Source organism: Dunckerocampus dactyliophorus, chromosome 17 (assembly GCF_027744805.1).
Source record: "Dunckerocampus dactyliophorus isolate RoL2022-P2 chromosome 17, RoL_Ddac_1.1, whole genome shotgun sequence".
Taxonomy (NCBI): domain Eukaryota; kingdom Metazoa; phylum Chordata; class Actinopteri; order Syngnathiformes; family Syngnathidae; genus Dunckerocampus; species Dunckerocampus dactyliophorus.
The window spans coordinates 15954035-15978573 of record NC_072835.1 but is presented as its reverse complement, the minus strand read 5'-3'; the positions used below and the strand labels follow the sequence as shown (position 1 = coordinate 15978573).

At 38.8% G+C, this 24539-nt stretch overlaps 1 protein-coding gene across 1 annotated transcript in view; it reads right to left on the bottom strand.

Annotated features, from left to right (window-relative positions):
• The window catches only part of pappaa (pregnancy-associated plasma protein A, pappalysin 1a), a 111295-nt gene that overhangs the window by 73819 nt on the left and 12937 nt on the right, over nucleotides 1–24539 (bottom strand). Inside the window, exons 3-7 of the mRNA XM_054756995.1 lie at nucleotides 11942–12087; nucleotides 11202–11495; nucleotides 10924–11116; nucleotides 9282–9403; nucleotides 1111–1612 (exon numbers count right to left, since the gene is read on the bottom strand). Coding sequence (XP_054612970.1) covers nucleotides 1111–1612; nucleotides 9282–9403; nucleotides 10924–11116; nucleotides 11202–11495; nucleotides 11942–12087 — 1257 coding nt within the window. The remainder of the gene's footprint in view (nucleotides 1–1110; nucleotides 1613–9281; nucleotides 9404–10923; nucleotides 11117–11201; nucleotides 11496–11941; nucleotides 12088–24539) is intronic.

The following is a 24539-nucleotide window of genomic DNA, read 5'->3' as shown; positions in this document are numbered from 1 at the left end:
ACTTAGGAAGGTAAACAGTCCGCCAGTGCCACCGACCCCGACCACGGGAATGCAACCGCAGCTCGTGAAATCCACCGCAGCTTTTAAACTACCTACAGTACGTCAATAATCACAGAAGTATGGCAAAGCCTGCCCCCTCAAATAAAATGGTAATGGTTTTATTTGTTTCGGACATGCTTAACAAGTTACTGCGAAGTACATCACATGTTTACACTTACAGTAGGAAGAGGCAGAGCTTATTTAATGCTACCCTTTCTCCATGTCTCAGCAATTAATGATTACTTACGTCCTGTCGTTAAATGTCACAATTTTCTAATAGGGAGATAAAGGAATAGAGAATTTGCAACAATAGATAGACAAGAAGGTGTTAAAAAAAAACAAATAATGATAATAAATCAATAAATAAACAAAGTAACACAAAAAAAATAAATAAATAAAATGCATCTTACTTTGCCTTTGGAGGACCTCCAGCTGTCCAAACTAGGAAGTATCATCGCTCCATCTTGCGTAACGTGCGCCCTCTTTCACATCTTATCAGAACCCCTTTTTTCCTTCTCATGTGAACCACGCCGCTGCGACATGGCACAACACGCCAATCGGTGCCACGTACACCAGAAAAAATTTCTTTGAAGAGTCAGCACATTCCACGGGAGCAGAGCCCTAAACTCTCACCGCGGCGTGCACATAATACTTTCAACAAGCCATCTGTTTGCCCTCGCTTCACGGAACGGGGGAAAAAACAAATGTGGGCAACGAATGACCTGCGAGTTTGGAAATAAAAGTTGAACCGCAGGTTTGAAAGTAGTGGTGGTGGCTTGAAAAGGATATCTGGTATTGCAAGAAGATGTTTGTGAGGGTAATAAACAAACACCCACTCGCTGTCAGCTTGAAAAATCCCTAATTAGCAAGCCTTTAAGAAAAGAAAGAAGAAAACACCACCCCTGTTTCCAGGGATACTGTTACCCATTCCAGGAATTTTTACAGGTACTAAATTTGGAGTGGCTGTAAACAAACCATTGGTGTTGTCCAAATGTTTTAAAAGATTTTTCAAGGAGAACATATCACACGGACAGTTGACTCAAAATGTAATTTACCTACCAGGTCACTCACCTGTCTGTGTACCGCCGACTGGGTTCATTGAAAATGAGCCCATGTGGTGCGTGGGTGAAGGGCGGCTGCCTCAACAGCCGGTAACGCAGAGGTTGGCAGTCATTGCAAAGAGAGCAGTCCGGTTTGGACGCTAACAGGGTGGCATCGATCTCCAGGTGCTGCTCCATGGTGAAAAACTGGACCCCATAAACTTCCTCCTCTATGTCCAGCTTCAGAGTGAGCGCTGTGTCGCAGAAGACATTGCTGGGACCCAAAGAGATGTTATTGCCGCTGACGGTGAGGAGAAGGATGTTGTGGATAGCCGGAAGGGCCGTTTCTTCAGGGCTGAAGAAGGTGACCCAGACGGTCAGCGAGTCCGGCACCAGCGGGTAGGGGAATTCCAGCTGGAGCATGCAGCCCTGGAGCGGGCACTCGGACAGGCCCACGATGCCCTGCTCGATACCTGCGTTGGGGCTCCAGGTGCGCACGCTTGGCTCGCAAGCCTGCTCCACATCTGGAGGACCTGTGGGAGAAATTCACCAAAAACAAAAAAATGATAATTAAAATGCCAAAATAATAATGGACACTTTCATCCAAAAAATATTAAAATATTTAAAAATAATTAGAAACATTATTATTTAAAAAAAACAAAAATATTACAATATATGGCATATTAAGTAATGTTGTGTAAATAAACACACTAAAAAGATGAATAAACTGCAATAATGAATTCATGATGACCTTTGAGAGAAATCAGAATTGAGCCATTTTTAATCAACTACATTATGATCATCCATCCAACCATCTTCTATGCCGCTTATCCTCACTACGGTCACGGGTATACTGGAGCCTATAGCCTTTGCCGACTGCCTGGGGGTCCTGCTGGAGCGCCATCAAGCTGCTTTTGCATCCAAAGTCTCCTTAAAGAAGGCGCCTGATCCTCTAAGTTTCACAAGTGATTTTGAAAAAGTAAGTCAAATCAGTTTTTATGGTTCCCTTTTCCAGGGGTCACCAACATGGTGCCTGCGGGCACCAGGGAGCCCCTCAAGACCACATGAGGCGCCCGCAAGCTTGCTTTTCATTCAGGTTTTCAGTTAATAATGTGGGAACAGTAGAAAGAAATGCATTCTGAAATACAAAATGTGAGTTGTGGACACCAGCCTTTTGTTGGTGTTCTGGTAAAACAAGCATATTCGCTTTGTTTGGGTTGAAATAAGCTTTGAAAATAAATGTTGCGATAATGAGCAGTTCTTGGCAATTTTCATTTTGTAAAAGTCGCTCTCACAAGAAATACGCTGGTGACCCCTGATATAGCCAATAGTACATTTTTAAAAATTCACTTAATCTATGTGATCGGTATCGGTATCTGCCGATTTCACTCATGGATGATCAGTGTCGGTATCGGCAGCATAAAAACCTGATCGGAGCGTCCCTACTAATCACTCATATTTACAACAATATTTCAAGTTTACCAGTTAGATTTTATATATGTTTTATAGAAAAAGGTAGATCATTTTGACTTAATATAATACAAATTATATCATATAATACAATATTAAACATATTAAAAATAAAAAATCTGTCATGATAAATCAAATCATAAAAATATAAAAAATGTATAAATAAAAATAATAAAATAAATGTAAAAAATAATAAAAATGCAATTGTATTATTCATATATAATATGAATTACATTATAAAATATAATATTAATCATGCTAAAGTATGAATATATTGTAATAAATACATGCACATGATTTTTTATTAATATTAATATTTAATATTAACATTAATATTTCAGATACGTGATGGGATGAAAAAAAAATGAAAAATTAGAACAGTAACCCTGGTTTATGTATCACAGCATCATTTTGATCTCCATACAGTAAGAGAACATACTGCATGTCTCTCCGAGGTGCTTTTAGTCATTCTTGAGTTGGGCCAAAAATGTCCGTCTTCAATTTTAGTGAAGTTTTGGCATTTTTTTCCCCCTTATAAAAATGTCCATCATTCAAGTTGACCTTATGATTCGTGAACAACGTTGCCAGAGCATGCCAAGTGGGATACATTGTGGTCGTCTAGGCCCATGGATATGTAGCAGAACATTTGATGTACTGCATGCATCGGCTCTCTTGAGATGTGTAATGATGAATAGGCTGTACAACGATAGTCGCTGAAATCCTTACAGGATGCCGATGTGCAAGCTTAAGGCTTTGCAGCATATTTATGAGTGCGGACGCATCAACAATGTGCATCACTACGTTTTTTTTTGCCGCGCACCCCTCGTGAAGGTAGAGGTGAAACTGAGAGTTCATTGTGAGTTCTTATGCAGAGAGCGAGAGAGGTGTGTGCGTTGCGAGAGGGGGGCCCAACGTAAGGGCTCAGCAAAGTCATTACAAGCCCAAACAGTCACACTCGCTCCATATTTGGAGTCACACACACACACACACACACAGCTAACTTGCATTATCCCAAGTGACGTACACTAACATTCATCAAGTACTTTGAGAAGCCAGTGAGTGGCAGACACTATGTTCTCCCCCCCGATTTCCTTTTGTGCACTTCCAAGCTGGCAAGCGCCGAAGCCATTTGCTAACCTCATTTCTGGGCATCGTGCAAAATTCCACTGTTTAATCAAGTGAACACTGAATATGCTTTCCAAGCCACATTATCTCAACACATTTATTATTGTACTGTAACTGCGTGTGTGGCCAGAGTGGAGGTAAATGAAAGAAAAAAAGAAGAAGAAGAACGTGGAAAAAAGACAGCGAGGCTGGTAGGGAATGATCTGCTGAAATACTCGGAGTATTTTATTATTTTTGGGGGTTTTCGGTGACCTCCTCCTGCAGGCCGTGCTTGATTTAATTTAGCATGTAGAGCAGCCACTGAGAACACTTACTTCAGTAAAATCAGCTGTTATGATGGGCTCTACTCCTGCTTTGGCACGAGCGTTTGGAGATTTAAGGGTAGATTTTCATTGCAAACTTTCAGTACATTACCTTGAGACCAAAGTGGGAGACTGACCAATCCAAACATTGAAATATGAGATCCAATACAGGTATTTTTGAAAATGTTAACAGTGTACTGTTTTCCTGCTTCTGTTATTTACCAAAAAAAGAAAAGAAAAATGTCAATAATAATAATTTCAAAAGTAATTGGGACTGTCTACAAAATGTAAGTTCATGTTGGATCATCTTAAGAAATAATAATGATAATCCTAATTTACTTTTGAACAAACTGAAAAGGGATGATGAGTTTTACCATTTTTGAAAATTTTCCAAAACACAAAACTCATCTACATTATCATCTTTAGTGGGTTTTTAAAATAAAATGTTTTCCTTTGTTTTGATTTTCAAATGTAACACGGTATTTAGTAACAATTCCCTATCAGTCTGCACGTTGTAGTCTATTTTGTGCTTTTGCCATTAAGTCGTCTTCACACATTTTCCCCGTTCCACATTTGTGACTGACTAAAAATGTAACTTTTCCTGAGCAATTAAAAAAAAATAATTTCAAAGAATTTGTATGACAAATATTTGAGTGGCCATTAGCTATTTTGATATGGCATAATTCCTGCAAAAATAAATGTAAATCATGTAAATTAACATCTAAACACATAATTAAAAATATAATAACATTAAAATATTCATAAATTAAATGTAATTTAAACAACTAATATGTGTTGAATTTTGTTCAGTTTATGAAGTTGATTTTTATTACACATGAATTATTATTTAACATACATATACTAGAGCTTTTAACGGGTGGTGTGTGGATCGATACTGAAATATCAATACTTCCGATATCTTTATGCTCTGAAATCGATTCTCAAATCAAAATATCAATACTTTTGATACTCAATCATTTACAGGAACACCGTGGAAAGTAATTTTTGAGATCTTAAATTGATAGTAAGTTAGTTTTCATTCTTATAGTGGTTCTGAATAATTAATAATTGATTTTAATGGTTTCCCAATTTTCTTATTTTATTGTCTAAAACACCGTTTTCACATATTTCACATGATTTTGTTTGTTTTTTCTGTTGTTGTGTATTAGTTCGGCTATATTGTAAATTATGCCGCCACCTCGATATACTTCATAGTTTAAAATAAATTCTTTTGATGTATTGTACTACGTTTACGAATTTTACCAGACACATTAGGTCTATTTGCGGCCAAGTATCTGTATCGGATCGGTACTGGCGATACCAGCCTGAATTTCCCTTAGTACCATATCAAAAAGGAAATCACACACTTTTAACCTCAGGTTTTTTTCTGGCCCATGTAAATATATGAATAATCAAATGTTAATTGTAAGTTTAAACCACCCAAGTGATCTATAACCCATGGATGGATGGATATATGCTATCATAATCCTGCTCCCGTGGAACAACATCCGGACCCATGTGATGTCCACAGAGGCAGGAGGGTGAGTGAACCAAGAGGGGATATGTCCAAGCATGCATTCTGCTTTCTAAGAAGTGTCGACTAGAAGTGACTCACTGTTCCACACTCGCTACGACTTGAAGACCCCTGGTATATAAAGTGAACGTATGGTTGGGGAAAACCTGTGTGGTTTCATATAAAGCAGCTGCAATTGAACCTATGCCACACTCGAGAGTGCTTGTAATTACTCGGAAAGTTGATTCTGAGCCTTACTTGGAGATTTTTACGCCCCACACATCGCAGTACATATACAGTACATACTGTATGTTGCACACTGCTGTTTCCAATCAAGCCAGTATGCTTACTTGTGAACAACGCTAACCACACACAATTCTCCGAGGCTGCGTTCACATTTGTGGTTCTAACAAAAATTTGAAAAAATATACTTGCTGCACACGTTGGTGGTCGGTAAAGAGCATATGCATAAATGAAGGATTTGATTGGTCATCTCTCGTGACATATTACGTGACGTAACTCAAATATGCCAAACCAAAATGCTTGAATAAGTAGGTTATTTTTATATTCCGCAGTATTTACCAGCGTTGTTTGTCTATATGTGCTCCGGGATTGGCTGGGAACCAGTTGTGGTTGTACCCCGCCTCTCGCCCAAAGTCAGCTGAGACAGGCAAATTTTGGCCCACTCATCTATGCAGAATTGTTGTAATTCAGCCACATTGGAGGGTTTGCGAGCATGAAGCGCCTTTTTAAGGTCATGCCACAGCATCTCATTAGGATGCAGGTCAGGACTTTGACTAGGCCACTCCAAAGTCTTCATTTTTTTTCAATTAATAGCGACTTACCCAACAGCCAAGCAGTTAACAAAGCGCTTTACACAATGCAACACATTCATAAAAACAGAAATAAAATGCGAATACACAACAGCACAGGCAACATCATTCTAAAAAACACGGGCTACGTTTCAAAAGCTACTTTGCAAAGGTGTGTCTTTAGCTGTGATTTAAAAATGGATTCATTTATAGAGCGTAGACTAGGTGGAAGACAGTTCCAGAGCCTAGGAGCAGGTACAGCAAATAAGCCATCCCCATTTCTTATATTTGGACCTGTGGACCACTAGAGTTATCCGCTCAGAGGAGCGCAGTGCCCTAACTGGCTGGTAAACAGTCAGCAGGTCGGATAAGTAGGATGGCCTTAATGGCCTTGAAAACGGGGGGAAATCACTTTTTTCACACTGGGTAATGTCGGTTTGGATTTTTTTCTCCCTTAATAATAAAATGTTTCATTTAACTGCATTTTGTGTTCAGTTGTGTTGTCATTGACTATTATTTAAATTTGTTTGATGATTTGAAACATTTAAGTGTGACAAACATGCAAAAAAAAAATTACAAAATCAGGAAGGGGGCACACTTTTTCACACCACTGTATAGCACCGGAGTTCCTTTTAACCGAACCAAACATGACAAGTGTGAACGCACCCTTTTATATTTGGCTTCTACAGTACTGCACACAACCTCTCTTACTGTATACCTCCTGCGGAGGAAAGCATTTTCTTTTTTTGGTTTTCCCTCCAGCCATGTCTCTCTAAGGGCATTGAGTAGTAAAAATTTATGAGAGGTACTCGATGACCCTCTATGAGAAGTGCTGCCATGAGGTGCCATGTGCATGCATGAATGCTCATCTCATGAATGCACACACATGCAACTTGCTTATTTCCCGTATAGTTTACATGCAAATGAATGGTTATGTGTGCATCAGAAGAAGTCAGAAACTACTGCAGACAACCCCCCTACCCCAAAAAAAAAAAAAACAAAAACCCCTCCACACAAAAAACCAGCAGCTGCGGAGTCCTCCGAGATGCCGGGCTGGGGCAGAGTTAAGAGGAAATGGGGAGCTGACACAAACAGGGAGACCTTCCAAGAAGGAAAATTGAGTACAGTTTACACACGGAGCACGTTGGACAAGCCCAGACTTGCCTCTGGTACACACATTATAGCCAGTGTTAAGGCAAGGTTCAGTGACTTTAAATAATCTATGCATCACACACACACGCAAGCAGACACACTTTCAAAAGATAAAAAGCATTCAATCGGGCTGCTTGGCAATGTGCCTGAAGGACTGCGCACATAGAGTTGATATGTGGAAGAGGGCAGCTCCAAAGTAGTAAATAGGTGTAATAAGGCATGAGTAATAGGCCTCCAGCTTGTATACTATCACTCTAAACATTAACAACATCATAATCACGACCACCATTAATCTAAATATTCCTCAGACATTTATAGCTGCACAATCGTTACCTCCACTGATTATTTTCTGCTTGTTGCATTATTATGACTCAACTACTCAAACAATTTCCATAGAAATTTGGTCAAAGGACCGAAGAAGAACACACTCAATCTTGGTTTGGGGAAAAATAAGGATGTTTATTTTTTTATTGCATTTTTAAAATTATTTCTGTAATGTTTTTTTTTCAACATTTCCTTTCGATTTCAGAAAATATTGTCAAAATTCAGCCATATGCAAGGAGTACTTCTAAATGATGCTTTTATACAAAAATATAATAATATCTCAAATCAATAATCATTCATATTTATTTATTAGAGGTTTAAATTTGTTTGCAATTGTGCTTAATTTCTTCGTAAGTTTGTAATAAATCTTTTTACGACAAAGTTTGTGTGTATGCAGGAGGCTAAAATGCACAATTTGACGCTGATCCACTTTATTTTAATTATTGTATTATCCTTTTGTAACGATGCAGTAAGAAATAAATTAATACGTAAATATTGTGTTACAAAGCAGTGTTACGCATATTAATATATTTCATATATGTCTTTATTAGAGTTCAGATAATATGTAGTTATTTATATGTAACTTTATATAGCATTTCATGTAATGTGTGTTATAAATTACTATTATTATTTGATGATTTGATTTGATTTGATTCTAAGAACCTACCAAAAAATGTAAGTGTAATACAGCTGGAATTGTACTTGCTGAAATAGTGCTTTTGTCATTAATGCATGCATCATTATAAAAATTATTCGGGTACATGCAGGAGATGAGTATGAAATTGGAATAGTGGTGGTGGTCTATGCCACTCTAGCTCATAATAGTGACTCAAAATGCTTGATGCAAGCATAGTGAAAAGCTCAAAGTGCTGCAGCAGTGCACAGATGGGACAAAAAGTATTTTAATAGCATAAATACTCATCCCTGTAAAGTTCTTATAATCAGAGCACCAAAAAATGTCTCAAATCCCACTTCTGTCAGCTTTTATTGCACTTACATCCCACGCAGAGGGGGGAATTCCATTTCTGACATGGGAGGTGGGAATAGTGGTACCTTAAATCTTGATCCTCATGAATGAGTGCGTGTTTTGGAGATGAGTCAGTGGACCAAATGTTTGCAGAGAGCCAACGAAAGTTAAACCTCAATTCAGTGTCAGCATATTTTACATTGTGAAGTGTGGCGTCTTACTCCGGTTTCCTCCCACATTCCAAAAACATGCGTGTTAGGTTAATTGGAGACTCTAAATGGTCCATAGGTATGAATGTGAGTATGAATGATTGTTTGCCTATTTGTGTATGTGCCCTGTATTGGCTGGCGACCATTCCAGAGTGTACCCTGCGTCTCGCCCAAAGTCAGCTGGGATAGGCTCCAGCATACCCCCGCAACCCTGGCGAGGACAAGCAGCATAGAAGATGGATGGATGGATGGATGGATGGATGGATGGATGGAAGTGTGGCGTCTTCATAATGTATTTATATTACAATCAGGACGGAGGACACGCTACCTTCAGCCTCGAGCGGCGACCAGTGTCCAGAGGGAGCGCACGGTCGTGGGGAAGACGAGTTGGAGGCGTACTGCAGTAGAACTCTCCCCTCAGTGCATTTATCGCACACTGATCCCAATTCTCTAGGAAACCAACAGACAGGCACAGCAACCAACTTAGATACAGGCCAAACACATGCCATGCAGACTATATCCAAAAAATAATAATAAAGATGTAATATTTCCATGAAGATGTTGGGAAGAAGACAAGTTTGAAGTTTCAGGAAATAAAACTGGAATATTACAAGAACAAAGTCATCATTTTACAAGAATAAAGTCGCAATTGTAATGGACGTCATTAGCTTGTGAGACAAAAAGTCATTAAATACGCCCAAAACATTTGTCAAATTAAAGCCTTGTTTAAAATAATTTAAAATATCCCGTTAAGTAATATTTTATGATAATAACATTGTAAGATGAAAAAAGCCATACGTTTGCAAGAATAATCTTGTAATACATTGTTCCATCGCTGTTCAACTTTCGTGGACTCGCTGTTTTGCAGATGTTTTTGTGTGCAATTTTAGTGTTTTTTTTTTTTTTTATTAACAGCGTAATGAACGCTGTTACAGACCGAGCCTGGCCCTTTAAGAAGAATTGCATTGTGGGAAGTTGAGTGTTGTAGTTCTGTCTTTCGCACAAGGTGGCGTTGTCTCTCTATTCTCTCTCTTCTGTCGCCACCGCCCATTGTCTTTTGCGTCCTGATTGGCTTCAGACCATTGTTAATCAATGGCCTTCGTGCCGTCTCCTGTTGTGGTCATGGCTACCAAACTAGCTAACCGTGTGAGCTGCTTGCAAACCGCCATTACTGTAAACAATAGAAGAAACAGAAGAAGCTAACCATGTGAGGAAAATACGACAGCAGGAGCAATACGTTTTAAGAAGGATGCAAAAAAGCTCCAGCCAAACGGCGCCAGGATGACGAGGTACGGTCAGAGGAGTGAAATGCGTGTGAGTCACTTAATAATTTCTTGTGTCTTGTGTTAAAATTAAAATGAAATTTTACCTTTGAGAGTGTTTAAACAAGAGACAAATGTGAGAAAATGTTAATGCCTGTCTGACAAAACGGTATAAAGTGTCTAATAATTATGGTAAATATGTAATAATTAATAATATGTAATAAACATGTAATAATTATAAAAAATATATATAGTTGGCTACTTTGTGGGTTTCACTTATTGCAGGCTATTTTGGGAATCGATCTCCCGTGATAAACGAGGGAACACTGTAACACAATAAAAGGGTTAATTTTACAGGAAAATAATGTATGTTACTAAAAATGCGTATTCTTTTTCAAATCTATAATTTGACTTAAACATTATAGTTAACATTTTATGAAAAAAAAATATTTGTATGAAAAAATACTGTTGGAAAAAAATAATTCTGTCAAAGTTGCAGTAACCAACTTAGATAATGGCCTAATACAAATACATAAAATGAGTCATTTGGAGAAAAATGTAAATATTTAAAGTTAATAAGTTTTTTTAAACAAAAAATTTATGAAAAAATATGTGCAGTAATAAAAAAAAAAAATGAAGAAAATAATTTCATTGGAAAAAAAATATTGACATAAAAACAAGAATTCAAGCCTATCTAGGTAATTTCACCTGTCGTAAAAGTGTCCTGAAATGGGTGGAAACCATTCCAACGTGAAGGAGTTGTGATGTTGCTCCACCACCTGTGGGGGCATGGCCACTGGAGGAGGTTTGGAGTTTGGCTGCCAGGTCTGGTAGACCAGGTCCAGGTAGCAGTGCATCCGAGCCACTTGGTTCAGGGTGAAGGAGTCGGTGCAGGAATCATCTGCAGGGAAACAAAATGTCAGGTTGCTGCATTATTTATACCACTTGTTATCACGAATACATGACAAATGGGGCACGTCCCTCACCTGCATAACTCATGTAGTTGTTGAAAGGCGTGTGAGTGAAATGCGGAGAACCACAAGTTTCGTTCCCCGGTTCTGGATCGTGGCAGCCTTTGAACTTGGCCGTGGGATTAGTGTCTGCACACAGATCTCCGGTCTCCATGGAGGGTTCCGTCTCCAAACACGCATCGTTACATGATTCGATCTCTGAGATCCCTCGAAAAACGTGGTAGAGTCCGAGACTGTGGCCAATCTCGTGCACCATGGTGTCGGTGTGGCCGAATGTACCATAGAAGGACGGGTTCAGCACAATTCCACCTGAGAGGGGGAATATATATACTGTGTATATGTGTATTGCATACCGTGCACTACATGTTGGAATTTTGTATCTCTCAATGAACCGCAGTCCAGGCAGCACTCATGCATCCCAGACCATGACCATGCTTGACATAACGTTGCTACTCACTGGTGTTCCCATCCATTTAGACAATAATAGCTGCGGATTGAGTCATTTTCAGTGGACAGTAAATCTATATCGGTATACAAGCTGTACAATAACTACTCTAAAGTATATCCAACTTTCCATGTATTGTCCCTTGAGAAGATCAATAAGTAGCTAATGCATTATTCACAGACCGCATGGGCTTCATTATAATCTTGATAAAGACAAGACGCTGCTTGGGGCTCAAACTATAATCACCGCAAATCAACAGTCAAGGCATGCGTGAATATTTGCATCATCATGCATGCCGTGTCTTCTATACCTAAATGCGTGAGGGCTTCTTTGTCCCACGGCCAAGTGGCAACCCCCGCTAGATCTTCATCAGAGGAGTTGGCAAAGAAGACATTCAGGTGAGTGGAGCCATCCAAGTGCAGGATCTCTTTCAGCTCCTTCACGTCCAGATAGGCTCTGGGAAGTGGAGAAAACAAACATAGAGAAGAAGAGGCTTGTTAATACTAAACATGTTTCCATTTGTAAGAGGAAATAAGAAGAACACACTAAGGAGAAAAAAGTTTTATTTAATGTTAAAATTGGCATTTTAAAAGAATAAAGGCAAAATTTTCCAAAGCTGAAGCTGTGAAATTAAAAGAAAAAGACATAATTGTATGACAAAAAAGTTATTATAGCTATCACATACTGTAAATAACATTTACCAGAATAAATATGTAATATGCCAAGAAGGACGTTAGAATTGTATCAGAAAAAAAGTCAAGAATTTCAGAGGACAATATTTTAACACTTATACAGTAGAATAAAGTCATAATATTACGAAAATAAGTCATCATTTTAAAAGAAGTCTTACGCTTCAGATCATTCATTCACAGCTTGTCCTCATTAGGGTCATGGGTGAGCTGGAGCCTATCCCAGGTGACTTCGAGAGGCGGGGTACACCCTGGACTGATCGCCAGCCAATCACAGGGCATAATTTTGTCTCCAGTTAAGCTAACATGCATGTTTTTTGAAATGTGAGAAGCACGCATGCACGCACGCGGAGAACATGCAAACTCCACAAAAATGATGCAGAGATTTGACCTTTGATTTCCTGACTGTGAGGCCAACGTGCTAACCGCTTGTCCACTGTACAGTCATCCCTCATTTATTGTGTTAATTTGTTCCAGACTGCGATAAGTGAATTTCCGCAAAGTAGGATTCAATATTAATAAATTAAATACAGTTAGAGCAGAGAAAACTTGTTTATGACCAACTAAAAAGTTTTTTAAACATTATTAGAGCCCTGTTGATATAAAATAAAACCCCTCTGGTCACCTTCAGAATCTTATTTCCTAATATAATAGAAATAAAAAGCGATAATAAGACATAATACCTCACGTAAACACTGGGAAAGTTTCTTGTTGTTGTAGTATCTCAAACATAATGTGGGTCAATCGCGTGGCATCCACATGAGTCACTATGACTATTTTTATTATCACCACATTGCGCAACTCCTATGTGCACGCTACGTGATCTCAACAGGTACATAAGAGACGGCCACCGCTTCAAGCATTAGCAAACTACTGAACTAACTAGTGAGCCTCCAATTAATTTATTCTAAGCTTAAGAAAGGGTTCAAAAACGAGTAGGGAAAAAGGACAAAGTAAGAAGCCAAAAAGGTACCACTTCCGCACGGAATGGGAGGAGAACTTTTTTTTTTCTCTGTATCCATGGCTGGCTCCATAGTGCAACTTAAGTTAATGTAATGTAAGGTAATGTCTAGTGACCAGAATACTGCATATGGCATGTCTTTCATTATTTTTTTTTTACTAATAAGCTATAGTCATCCACAAAACAGCAATTATTTATTCATTAATACATTTTTGAAAAATCACGATAGAGCGTGGGAGCGATGTTTGAACAGCGATGTAGGGAGGGACAAATGTATACCAAATCATAATTTACCAAAATAAAGTAAAAAAGGCATATTTTGAAATATGAAATATTCCAAGTAAAAGGTTTCTTTTTATTTTTTATGAGGCCATAGTAACATAAGTTAAATTACCAGAACAAAATATCATCGGGGGCTGCACGATGGCCGAGTGGTTAGCATGTTGGCCACAGTCACAGTCAGGAGATCGGGAAGAGATCGGGTTTGAATCACCGTTGGGCATCGCTGTGTGGAGTTTGCATGTTCTCCCCGTGCGTGTGTGGGTTTTCTCCGGGTATTCCGGTTTCCTCCCACATTCCAAAAACATGCATGTTAGCTTAATTGGCGACTCTAAATTAATAAAGGTATGAATGTGAGTGTGAATGATTGTTTGTCTATATGTGCCCTGCGATTGGCTGGCAACCAGTCCAGGGTGTACCCCGCCTCTAGCCTGAAGTCAGCTGGGATAGGCTCCAGCTTACCCCCGCGACCCTAATGAGGATAAGCGGCATAGAAAATGGATGGATGGATGGAAAATATTAGAGGAATTAAGTTGTAATATTACTAGACAAAGTCGTAATATTGCGACAAAAAGTCATCAATTTACGGGGAAAAATCAGAATTTCACAAGACAGAAGGCATCATTTTATAAGACAAATTACGTTATTTTATGGGAGTGATGTTTTCATACAAGGAGGAAAAGGTTCCAAAAAATGACAAGAGTTCAGACTCAGTCTAGGTTTTTTCATTTGCTCATTAAAATGACAACATTATTCTCGTAATATTTTTTTGTCCTCAAACTATTGTTTAACGTCAAAACGACTCAGACTTTTATGAGAATAATATAATATTATGAGAAAAAAAAGTCAGAATCGTACAAAATAAGTAGTTTTACCAAAAAACATGTACTTTATGTAATGTAAAAAAAAAACAAAACACACAAATAAAAAATATTTTTGTCTCAGACTTTTTCATTTGCGTTTTATTGCCATCTAATTGTTAAAATGATGTCATGAAACTAGTGAAATCATTTTCTTTTCTTCTGAAAACATCTCCGTTATCATAATCTTATTCTCGTAACTTGATCATTTTCTTCTTGCAACAATGTGGCTACGGCTGACTTTTTTCTGAATTGGCAACGTGAAGTAATAAAGAACTAGACTTATGCTCAGAACCTGTGCTCAACGAGACAGGATCAATGTATTCTGGGCGTTTAGTTGGGCCGCTTGAGGAACAGATAGTTTGCATGAAAGACTGCTGTTAAAGGAAACCGTTCATAAAGGGAATTCATCGGAACACGGCAATGCAGTTTCAATTTGAAGCCACTTGAACCATTTGTCATCGTTGCTTTTAAATCCTCACTATTGCACCCTTGTGTAATCGAGAGGAAATTGAACCATGTTGAGGCTGTTGTCTAGGAAGTGCCAGCGACCAATAAACAGTAACCCAAAATGCAAGCGAGGGCCTTCATTTCCCTTGTTTGTAGCGGCGCTGATAGCCAAGCCGCAATTCCTTGTGAACATCATGGCGACACATGTTTTATGTTGGGAAGACAACCAGTTCAATAAAACATTTGCTGCTATTATTCCGTTTGATTGGGATCATCTCCTGAGGCGTTCATTTTCAACAAGCCACCAGTGAATTGCGCATGTGTACCGAAGTATTGTCTTCCAATGTGTGGCTGAGCGCTGCTGGGTAAAAGGTGGCACTGCTAACTGCATCATCATTCAGCGCTACGAGACAGTCAAACTGTCATTCATTTAATGAATAAATTAGAGCCTGGCCGGTGGCCCTGGCAGACTGTATCAGTGAGAGCAGCCATTTTTCAAAGTGTCAATAAATGCGTTGCATCTGCTGGAGTAGTTCATGCCTTGGCTTTGTTCAAACAAATCTGCAGAACGGACACAAGACTAGCAGCAAAGGCCAAAACATGGCCTTACTAGCACACATTATCAGGTGTTTTGATCTCGTTTGTGTCTTCTACTGCCACTTTTTAATTTATATCTTCCAGGTTCTTGAATCATAAGATTAAGTGCAACATCCAGAATGTCAAGTAAAGATGTAATACTCACGCAAAATCTTAGAACTGTATAAGAAAATTTTGTTATTATGGTTAAAAACAATGCCAAAAAACTAATTTTATAATATTAAAGTTCTGTTGTTACAAGAAAGTCCAAATTTTCTAAGAAAAGAGCTGTAATATTCCAAGAAAATAGCAAAGAAAAAAATGGTCAGACGTTAGTGTCGAATGAAAATAAAATATAAAGCATATTTTTTAAAAAGTATAACATTTACAGAAATAAAATTGCTAAACTGATGTCATAATACTGCGGGAAAAAAATAGAGGATTTTTATAATAACTAAATAATAATAAAATTTTGTTTCACAATTTAAAAAAAATGCAAGTTTACAAATTTTCGGTCCAAAATATAAGTATCTGAGAATGTTTTCTTACATTCACTGGCTAAAATGACATCATTATTTTTGTAATATCACATTTTCTCAGTCAGAATATGACTGAGTCAGAATATGATAAAGTCAGAATATGATAAATATGTAAAAAAAAAATACAATTAAAAAAAATAATAGTCAGAATATTACCACAAAAAGTCGCTATTTTAAGAGGAGTAAAAAGCTTACAAGTGCAATTAAAAAAAACATGTTCAAAAAGTCATAATGACTATAATTAATGTCATAAGTAGGGATGTCTGATAATATCGGCCGGCCGATGTCATCATGAAACAGGTGCCGCTGCACGCGCTTTCCAGCCCCACAAAGCTGCACTTTTTCTATAACCGGTAGGGGTGTCACAAGACACCTGACTCACGAGACGTGACGACGCACGAGATTGTGCCCAGGAGAATGAGGCAAGACAAGTTTTTAACATGAATCCGAACAAACCTTGGCATACTGGCTCATTCGAGTTGATGGGCTCACTTTGTTCATTATGAAATGTGACATTTGGCTTTGCAATCATCTTTTTTCCTCCTAATTTCTCGTACATTACCTTGGATTGCTCCTCAAAACGCTCCCTTGCGGCACTGTGCGTGTGTATGCTAGTGGCCCCGCCTCCCCCCAGAGCGACAAAACGACTGACATGAGGCCTCAGTCCGTTGTTCTATGGAACGCTGCTGTTCTATGAAGCATCTAGGTGCTGGACCAACGCTATTCCTGACTGTTTGGAGGCGAGAGATGAGGAAAACAGACATGCATGCACATGGCAATGTATGGGGGCCAGCAAAATGAATGAATTCATTTTCATGTATAGTGTGATTTATTCATTTATTTATTGCCGCAAGACTTTTTTTCTGAAAAAAAAACCTTGTGACACTTTAATCTCGCCAGACCTTGTAACACCCCTAATAACTTGTACAGTCGTCCCTGGCAATATCATGGTTCGATTATCGTTCCCTCGCTATATAAGTATAATTTCAGAAATTAATTCATGATCAATGTTTCGTGGTAGACTACGATCTATTATTAATCAAAACCCATTGAAATACAAGTGATATGTAGTATTCTGGTCAGTAGATGGCAGTAAGGGCACAAACCATTCAGACATTACCTTACCTTACATTACCTTAACGCCGCATGAAGTCATGAAGTCACGCCATGCCGTCATGGCTGGCATAATAGAGTGATAAAAAGTTCTCCTCCCATTGTGTGTGGAAGTGGTAAGTTTTTGGCTTTTTAAGTTTAGAAGAAATACATTTGGGGCTCGCTGGTTAGTTCGCTAGCTTGTTAGCTAGCGGCCGTCTCGAGTCCCTACAGCATAAGAGCTGCAATGTGGTGGAAACAAAGAATAAAAGGAGTGTCTCCTGTCTCATGGAGACTACAGGGCCCTGTCTCTACAGGGCTCTAATAATGTTAAAAAAAACATATTTAAAAAGCAATAACCAGGTTTTATATGCTCTAAATACAAAAATGTTTTGTTTATTAATATTGAATCGCTGTCTCGTGGATTTTTTTTACAAGGGAGTGCTCAAACACGCTGGCATCCATTGCTGTCAAACTGTCAATCTGAAACCATTGAGGTTTTACAGACTAGTGCTGACTCTCGCGGCAATACGTGACAAAGTGCATTCCACGTCGGCTCAATGCGGGTGTTGACGGCCCCACATGGCACAGCACACCTGCACATTCATGTCACGTTTGTGTTGTCACGACGTGAAATGTCATGTCGCCACCGCACGGCGATCGGCTTTTGTGATCGGCTTTGAAAGGCATTTATCGGCATATTCCGATCACATGTTTTTTACGGAAATCGGATACTCATCGGTGGCCGATCGATCGGAGAATCCCCAGTAAGATTAGGCGCAACGACAACAACAACAAAAATCAAAGCAAGTCCAGATTGTGAGAGGAAACCTGCTTCGGAGAAACCAAATCGACCCTCTGGTTAAATGTGGACTAAGTGGTCACAATAATGCAGCATAATCTCTCACTGGAATGCGCTGATGCCTTTTTGTGAATGACTGCTTGTGTTTGTCCATTTACACATCATAAGTCTGCGGTTAAGTATTGGAATAATATTGTTTGGGGGGAAAAGCAGTGGATTATGATGTAATTCTGTGTTAAACAACAATAAGTTGCTACACTGAATTATTTCCACCCAACAAATTTGTTCATTACATTCACTTACTGCTGTGTCTGTGCTGTTATTTCCTATTCCAGTCTTTATACCACAACACCCCCAGTATCATTTATTCCATTCAACGCTCTAAAAAGGCAGCCGCAGACATGCCAGCGTGCTTTTGAGTGAATAGTTACAAAAGCAAGTGTCTGCATAAGATATTAAAATCCAAATGTAAAACCAAGCTGACTGGCGGCGTATGTTCAATGTCACCTAGAGGAAGCAATTTAAAAGTGGCTAACAGCGGTGTTTGGCAGCGTTTTTTTACAGGAAATACGCCCGTGAGAAAATTGTCCCTCCTGGCAATTCGGTTAAGGTATTAGCTACCCGAGACATTTAATAAATAAACTCTATACAAAGTTTTGATGGACCAATCTGACTGCATCGCCAAATGACTAGTCATAGAAGGCCTCAGGGAATATACAGCGGAGAAGTTAGTAACTTAGGAAATTTTACAGGAATAAGCTCCTAATTTTTTTTTTTTTTTACACATTTGTCATTTTAGGCTTAAGCATTATTTACACAAAGAAAAAAACACGTATTTTACAAGAAAAATACACAAATGTTGACCAAACATTATCAATATAAATGTATAGTCACCTTAAGATGAGTGTTGACCATTTTTTTCAAGTTGTGCAATGCCACAGCTCATTACGTACAAACTTTTCCAAACATATCATGAATCGTCACAATAAAGTCATGCTTTTGCACAAATAACGACCCAATTGGAAAAAAAAATAATTTTGCAAGAATAAAGACAAGTAGTCTGTCTATATGTGCCCTGTGATTGGCTAGCGACCAGTCCAGGGTGTACCCCGCCTCTTGCCCAAAGTCAGCTGGGATAGGCTCCAGCAATGGTAGCATAGTAGCATAAACGTAAAGCATAATTGCATTGCAACATTGAGGACTGTTGTCAAGTTATACTTCACACAGTTACACTTTCACAATCATTGACATGGAACTGTTACAGAAATATCAAGTGATCCCTCAAATGTAAGGCCATCGCCGTATAGAAGGAAAGAAAGACATTTCAGGAATTTCATTATTATGTTATTATGTGGTTACATGCTAGTGGTTAGCATGTTTGGCCAACACAGTAACAGCCTGGAGATCGGGAAGACCTGGGTTCGATTCTCCCTTGGGCATTTCTGTGTGGAGTTTGCATGTTCTCCCCGTGCGTGCGTGGGTTTTCTCCAGGTACTCCGCTTTCCTCCCTCACACATTCCAAAAACATGCATGTTAGGTTAACTGGAGACTCTAAATTGTCCATAGGTATGAATGTGAGTGTGAATGGTTGTTTGTCTACATGTGCTCCAGCTTTCCCGTGACCCTAGTGAGGATAAGCGGCATAGAAAATGGATGGATGGAAAATATTAGAGAAATTAAGTTGTAATTAGAGGAATTAAGTTGTAATATTACTAGACACAGTCTAGGCTCTAGGAGCCTGGGATAGGCTCCAGTACGACCCTAAAGAGGAGAAGCGGTATAGAAAATGGATGGATGGATGGATGGATGTTATTATGTTTTTCACAGTGTTTATTTGTTTGTGTTCAAAACAACTTGAAAAGTTCTGAATCGATTTGGATGACATTTTCGGGACTTGTCGGAAATTGGATATGGAAGAACTGATTATATTTTGGGGATGATCCGGTGATCCGGATGACCGTCTGGACAAGTTTCCAACAGGTTCTATAAAATATCAAGGACTGAGCCAAAAAATGTAGAATTATTATTTTGGTGTGAATCACAATAACGGTGGAACTATGGCGCTTGGCGGAGGTCTGCGCTCTCCGAGTGCTTTACTAGTTGTCTTCTTGAACTGGGTCAAAGAGCTTGATGCTTAACTGTCGATTTAGGTGCAACTGATGACCACCCATGGCCAACAAAACACAAGGCATTAGCTTGTTTGACACATATTTTGAGCTTTTTACAATCACAATAATTTAAGCGTCCTCAGCGTACCTCAGTTTCTGCATATGCTCTAGATTTACAAGCTTTGTCTTGATACTCTTGTGAGAAAAGACGCTTTGATCAGCTGCCACGTCGGCGTGTCTGTAGAAGTGTTTGTGTAGCATGAAGACTTGAGCGTTTTTGTGTCTGCGTTTTTGTGTCTGTCTTTGTGTCTGTCCATTCACATCTTTCTCAAAGATCCGCACTAATGACCCTTTACTCGGGTTTACCCCGACCCTGTCACTCTCCTTCTCTGAACTCCGTCACATGGTTGCGCCTCACCACGCCTCCGAAGCACACATCAGACGCCGGGGAGGGAACAATTTTGCGTGCGTTTAACCGCGACGCTTTTCAGCAGCTTTTTTCAATGGAGAAATTGGAAAGTGAAAAGGGAAAAGGTGGAGGAATCTGTTAGAGGTTCACTGAAAATACTGCATTCAGGCTTTTAAAGGGGAGATTATGACTTAATCCATTTACACCCATGTATAATTCATACAGAGCCATAAATGTGCCTCGTATACATTCCACCGAGCAAGCGCGGGCCAGCGCTGGAGGGAGCTGGCGTGGCAATGACACACTGGCGACCAATAGAACTTCAAGTGGGTTAACACCACAGCCCCTAAACCCCATCGTTCATCCCGGCCTTTATTACCAGACTTGGGCACTTGTCCTCAACCTTTCTGCGTTACAAAGGAATGGTAGCGGTGGATTTAACAGGACAAAAAGTCACCATTTTTCCGCAAAGATGTAATAGTAGGGTAAAAAAAAAGTCGTATTACAAAAATAAAGTCGTAGTATTATGAGAAAAATGTCATCATTTAATGAAAATAAAGTCATTATCCAAGGAGAAATAAGTCTAAATTTGACTGGAATATATCTGCAATGTTTACAAAAGCGTTTTCATTTTACGAGAATGAAGTCATAACATTACAAGGAAAACGCCAATTTTACGAGAATGTGGTTGTAATATTACAAGAAAAAGTCATAGTTTTATGAAAATAGCTAGTTTTAAAAAATAGAGCTTGTAATATTACCAGAAATAAATAATAATTTTGCAGCAATACATTCAGAATATGCCAGAGGAATCAGTCATACTTTTACGGGGACAGATTTGCAATATTATGGAGAAAAATCGTAATTTTATGAGGAGAAAGTCATAACTTTACAAGTACAAAGTTGTGATATTCCAAGAAAAAAACATAAGAGCACATGAATAAAGTCATCATTTTACAAGAATGAAGACGTAATATTATGAGAAAAAGAATACAAGTGTGTAAAAAGTCATCATTTTACAAGGGTAAAATTACAAAAAGTAAGTCATTTTTAGGGAAAATATTTAATATAATAAAGTATTAAGTATTTTGGCCGTTTCATTCCGAAAGCACATCTCATTCACCCAGAATAGTCCAGAAAAATTCATAAATATGTAATAATACAGGTAAAATGTACAATTGTACATGTTTATGTCTTTATGCTTCACTGATAATGTTTTTTTGTCAAGCACGGAGATTATGCACTTTGCTTGGCGGTTCTTGAACGCACCATAGTTGCTGTGAGACGCAAAAAAGTGAAACTTAGATATAAATTGGATTCCATCTGTTCCTTGATCGTCTTATATCATCATTCATTAGTGGTGAGGGTGAGTATCTATACATTTTATACTTGAAATTGTGTTTAAGAAGTGTGTGACGCATATTGAAGAGAAACGGGGAGCGTTCTGGAGCTGAATCTGATCTAATAATTACACCAGTCACTCTTCTTGCAGATGCTGATGTGAAATCGGACAACGTCGACGTCAAGCTGGAAGGAGGGTTTGAAGTGGCAGCGAGCTTGTGTCAAATATAGACATTTTAATGGGCGTCTCAAATACTGGTGGATTTTCAGTTACCCGTGAATCGACCGTACAACTTAATTCCAGAAGCTGTATAAAGCCATAAATTTGCTTCGCATACATTCGGTAGAGTAGGTGTTGGCCTACGGCCAATGGAAGTTCAGTCATCGAGTGGGTTAACGCCACAGCCCCTAAACCCCGTTGTTCATCTTGGCCTAGACGTGGACACTTGTCCTCAGCATTTTTAGCTTTGCAAAGGAATGGTGGTGGACTCTGATTCAGAGAGAAGTTGGGAGTAATAATAATAATAACAACCAGAAGGATTTAACAGGACAATGGGGCTCCCAATTCTCTGAAGTGGATGCTCTTAATCGGGCAGAAATTTGGCAACATCCTCATTGCTGCCTTTCCGCCGACTTAACGACCGCCATCTCGCCAGGCATAAAGCGGTGAACTCCTTGGTGTAACGTACTTTAAAAAAAAAAAGATATAATCTGACAATCCATTATCCCATCTGAGGAGGCTAATGGCCCCAAATGCACAGGTGAAATGTCGACAACAGGTGTTTTATAAGTGCGCTACGGCTTTAAAGGGGAAGTGCAAAGTCCTGGTATTTACGAACAAGCACTCCATTATGTTTTATGGGACGGGGCTTAATGGTTTAGACGACTAACTGTAAAACACCCAAGTCAAGGGCCCGGGAGATTAGCTCCCTCCACTGAGCTAAAGACGACGATGACGGCGGCAGAGGTGGAGGGGAAAGGGAGTAGAGGATGGAGAAAGGGTGGTCCATCCATCAGTCTGCCACATTGAGAGGTACTGACTCATGAGAACGAGACACAGAGGCCAAGGAAAAACGGAAGACCTATTATCCTCTGACAAGCCTGGCCAGAACTTCATTTCCCAAAACATATCGCGGCAAAAAAGGTTTACGTGGCCATCTTGCCAGTTTAAGAGCTACCTTCAAAAAGTCCATAAAAGCCTAAGTACTGAGGTACTGAGTATTTCAACTACAGTATTGATTATTTAATTGCCAATATAAATGATTCTAAAAATTAATAACATCAAAAAAGTACATAATTGTACAGGAATAAATTTACAATACATTTTTACAAAAAAAATAGAATTTTATAAGAATAAAGCTGTAATGTTCTAAGAAAAAGTCACAATTGAATAAGAATTAAGTCATAATATTGTGAGAAAAAGACAATTTTACAAAAAAGGTTTAATATTACAGGAAAAAGTCGCAATTTTAGGAGAACACATTTGCAAAATAACCTGAACAGAAATCATTTGGAAAATAAAATCGGTATACTTTAAGATATGTCATAATTTTTACGGGAATACAGTAATCACTCGTTTATCACAGTTATTGGTTCCAGACATGGCCGTGATAAGTGAATTTCCGCAAAGTAGGGTTCTTTATTTATAAATCAAATATTTCCACAGTTACAGCATAGAAAACCTTCTTATGACCTTCTAAATATGGGTTTTAACATTATTAGAGTCCTCTAGAAATGAAATAACACCCCTATAATTACCTTTACACTCGTATTACCTAACACAGTAGACATAATAAAGTAAATAAGCCAATTAAGACGTATATGTGTTGCTATAAATATGTTCTCTCGGGGACCCGAATGGCAGGCGGCCAGGAAGTGATGTCAGGGGTTCAGAATTGAGTTTCAGCTTGCTGTGGGTTACTGCTGCAACCGCAGCCTGTGTTTGCTTTAGGGATTAGTGTGCCTGCTGTAAGATAATTCAAACCTGCAATAAAAGCCTGTTGTTCCGGCAGTCAAGTCTGGTGTTTGTGTGTCACCGAACATCACAGTAACGTTAAAGACACCTAGTGACCAGTGTAAAATACTACATAACCATCCCATAACAGCTATCAATATCACAGGAAAAAAATACCAAGAATGAGGTAATTTTACAAGAATAAAGTAGCAATATTACGGGGACAAAAAAAACTATTGCACAAGTCTTGGACTTTGATGTTCACTTGCTAAAATGATGTCCAAATTATTTTAATATTACTACTTTAAAAATGTACCTCAGTTTCAAAGCAATGCGATATATTCCGTTTACACATGCAGTACAGTAGGTATTAGACTGTTTTCCAGACAAAGGAATGTTGAGAGAAACCATCAAAAACAACAAAGATGTGTCAAAAAGAAAGGCTGGGACAACAATGCACAACATACAAAGTGCATTGTTCATGCAGCATCCCACAAGCGGGAGTCCAAATATGTGTGTAGTGCATACCATAGACATACCATAATCAATTCAACACAAGCAGCCACTTGAGGATGATGATCTGAATGAGACTATCACCCTGTTTTTCTTTCTTTCTTTCTGGTATGCTTCAACACCCCCACGCCCATCTTTCAAATACCAGGGAGATTTGGACACTGGCAGCCAGTTGTTGACAGCTAAATCAAGCAGATTCTCCCCAGCCGCTTGATGAATGAGCTTCGAACAGTGATGACTAAGCTGGAAGGGATGTGAAGCCCACCTGCTTTTTCTCTCTAGTGTTGTTAATTAAATGACATTATTTTTGCTATTTAGCAGTCATTTCAAACAAA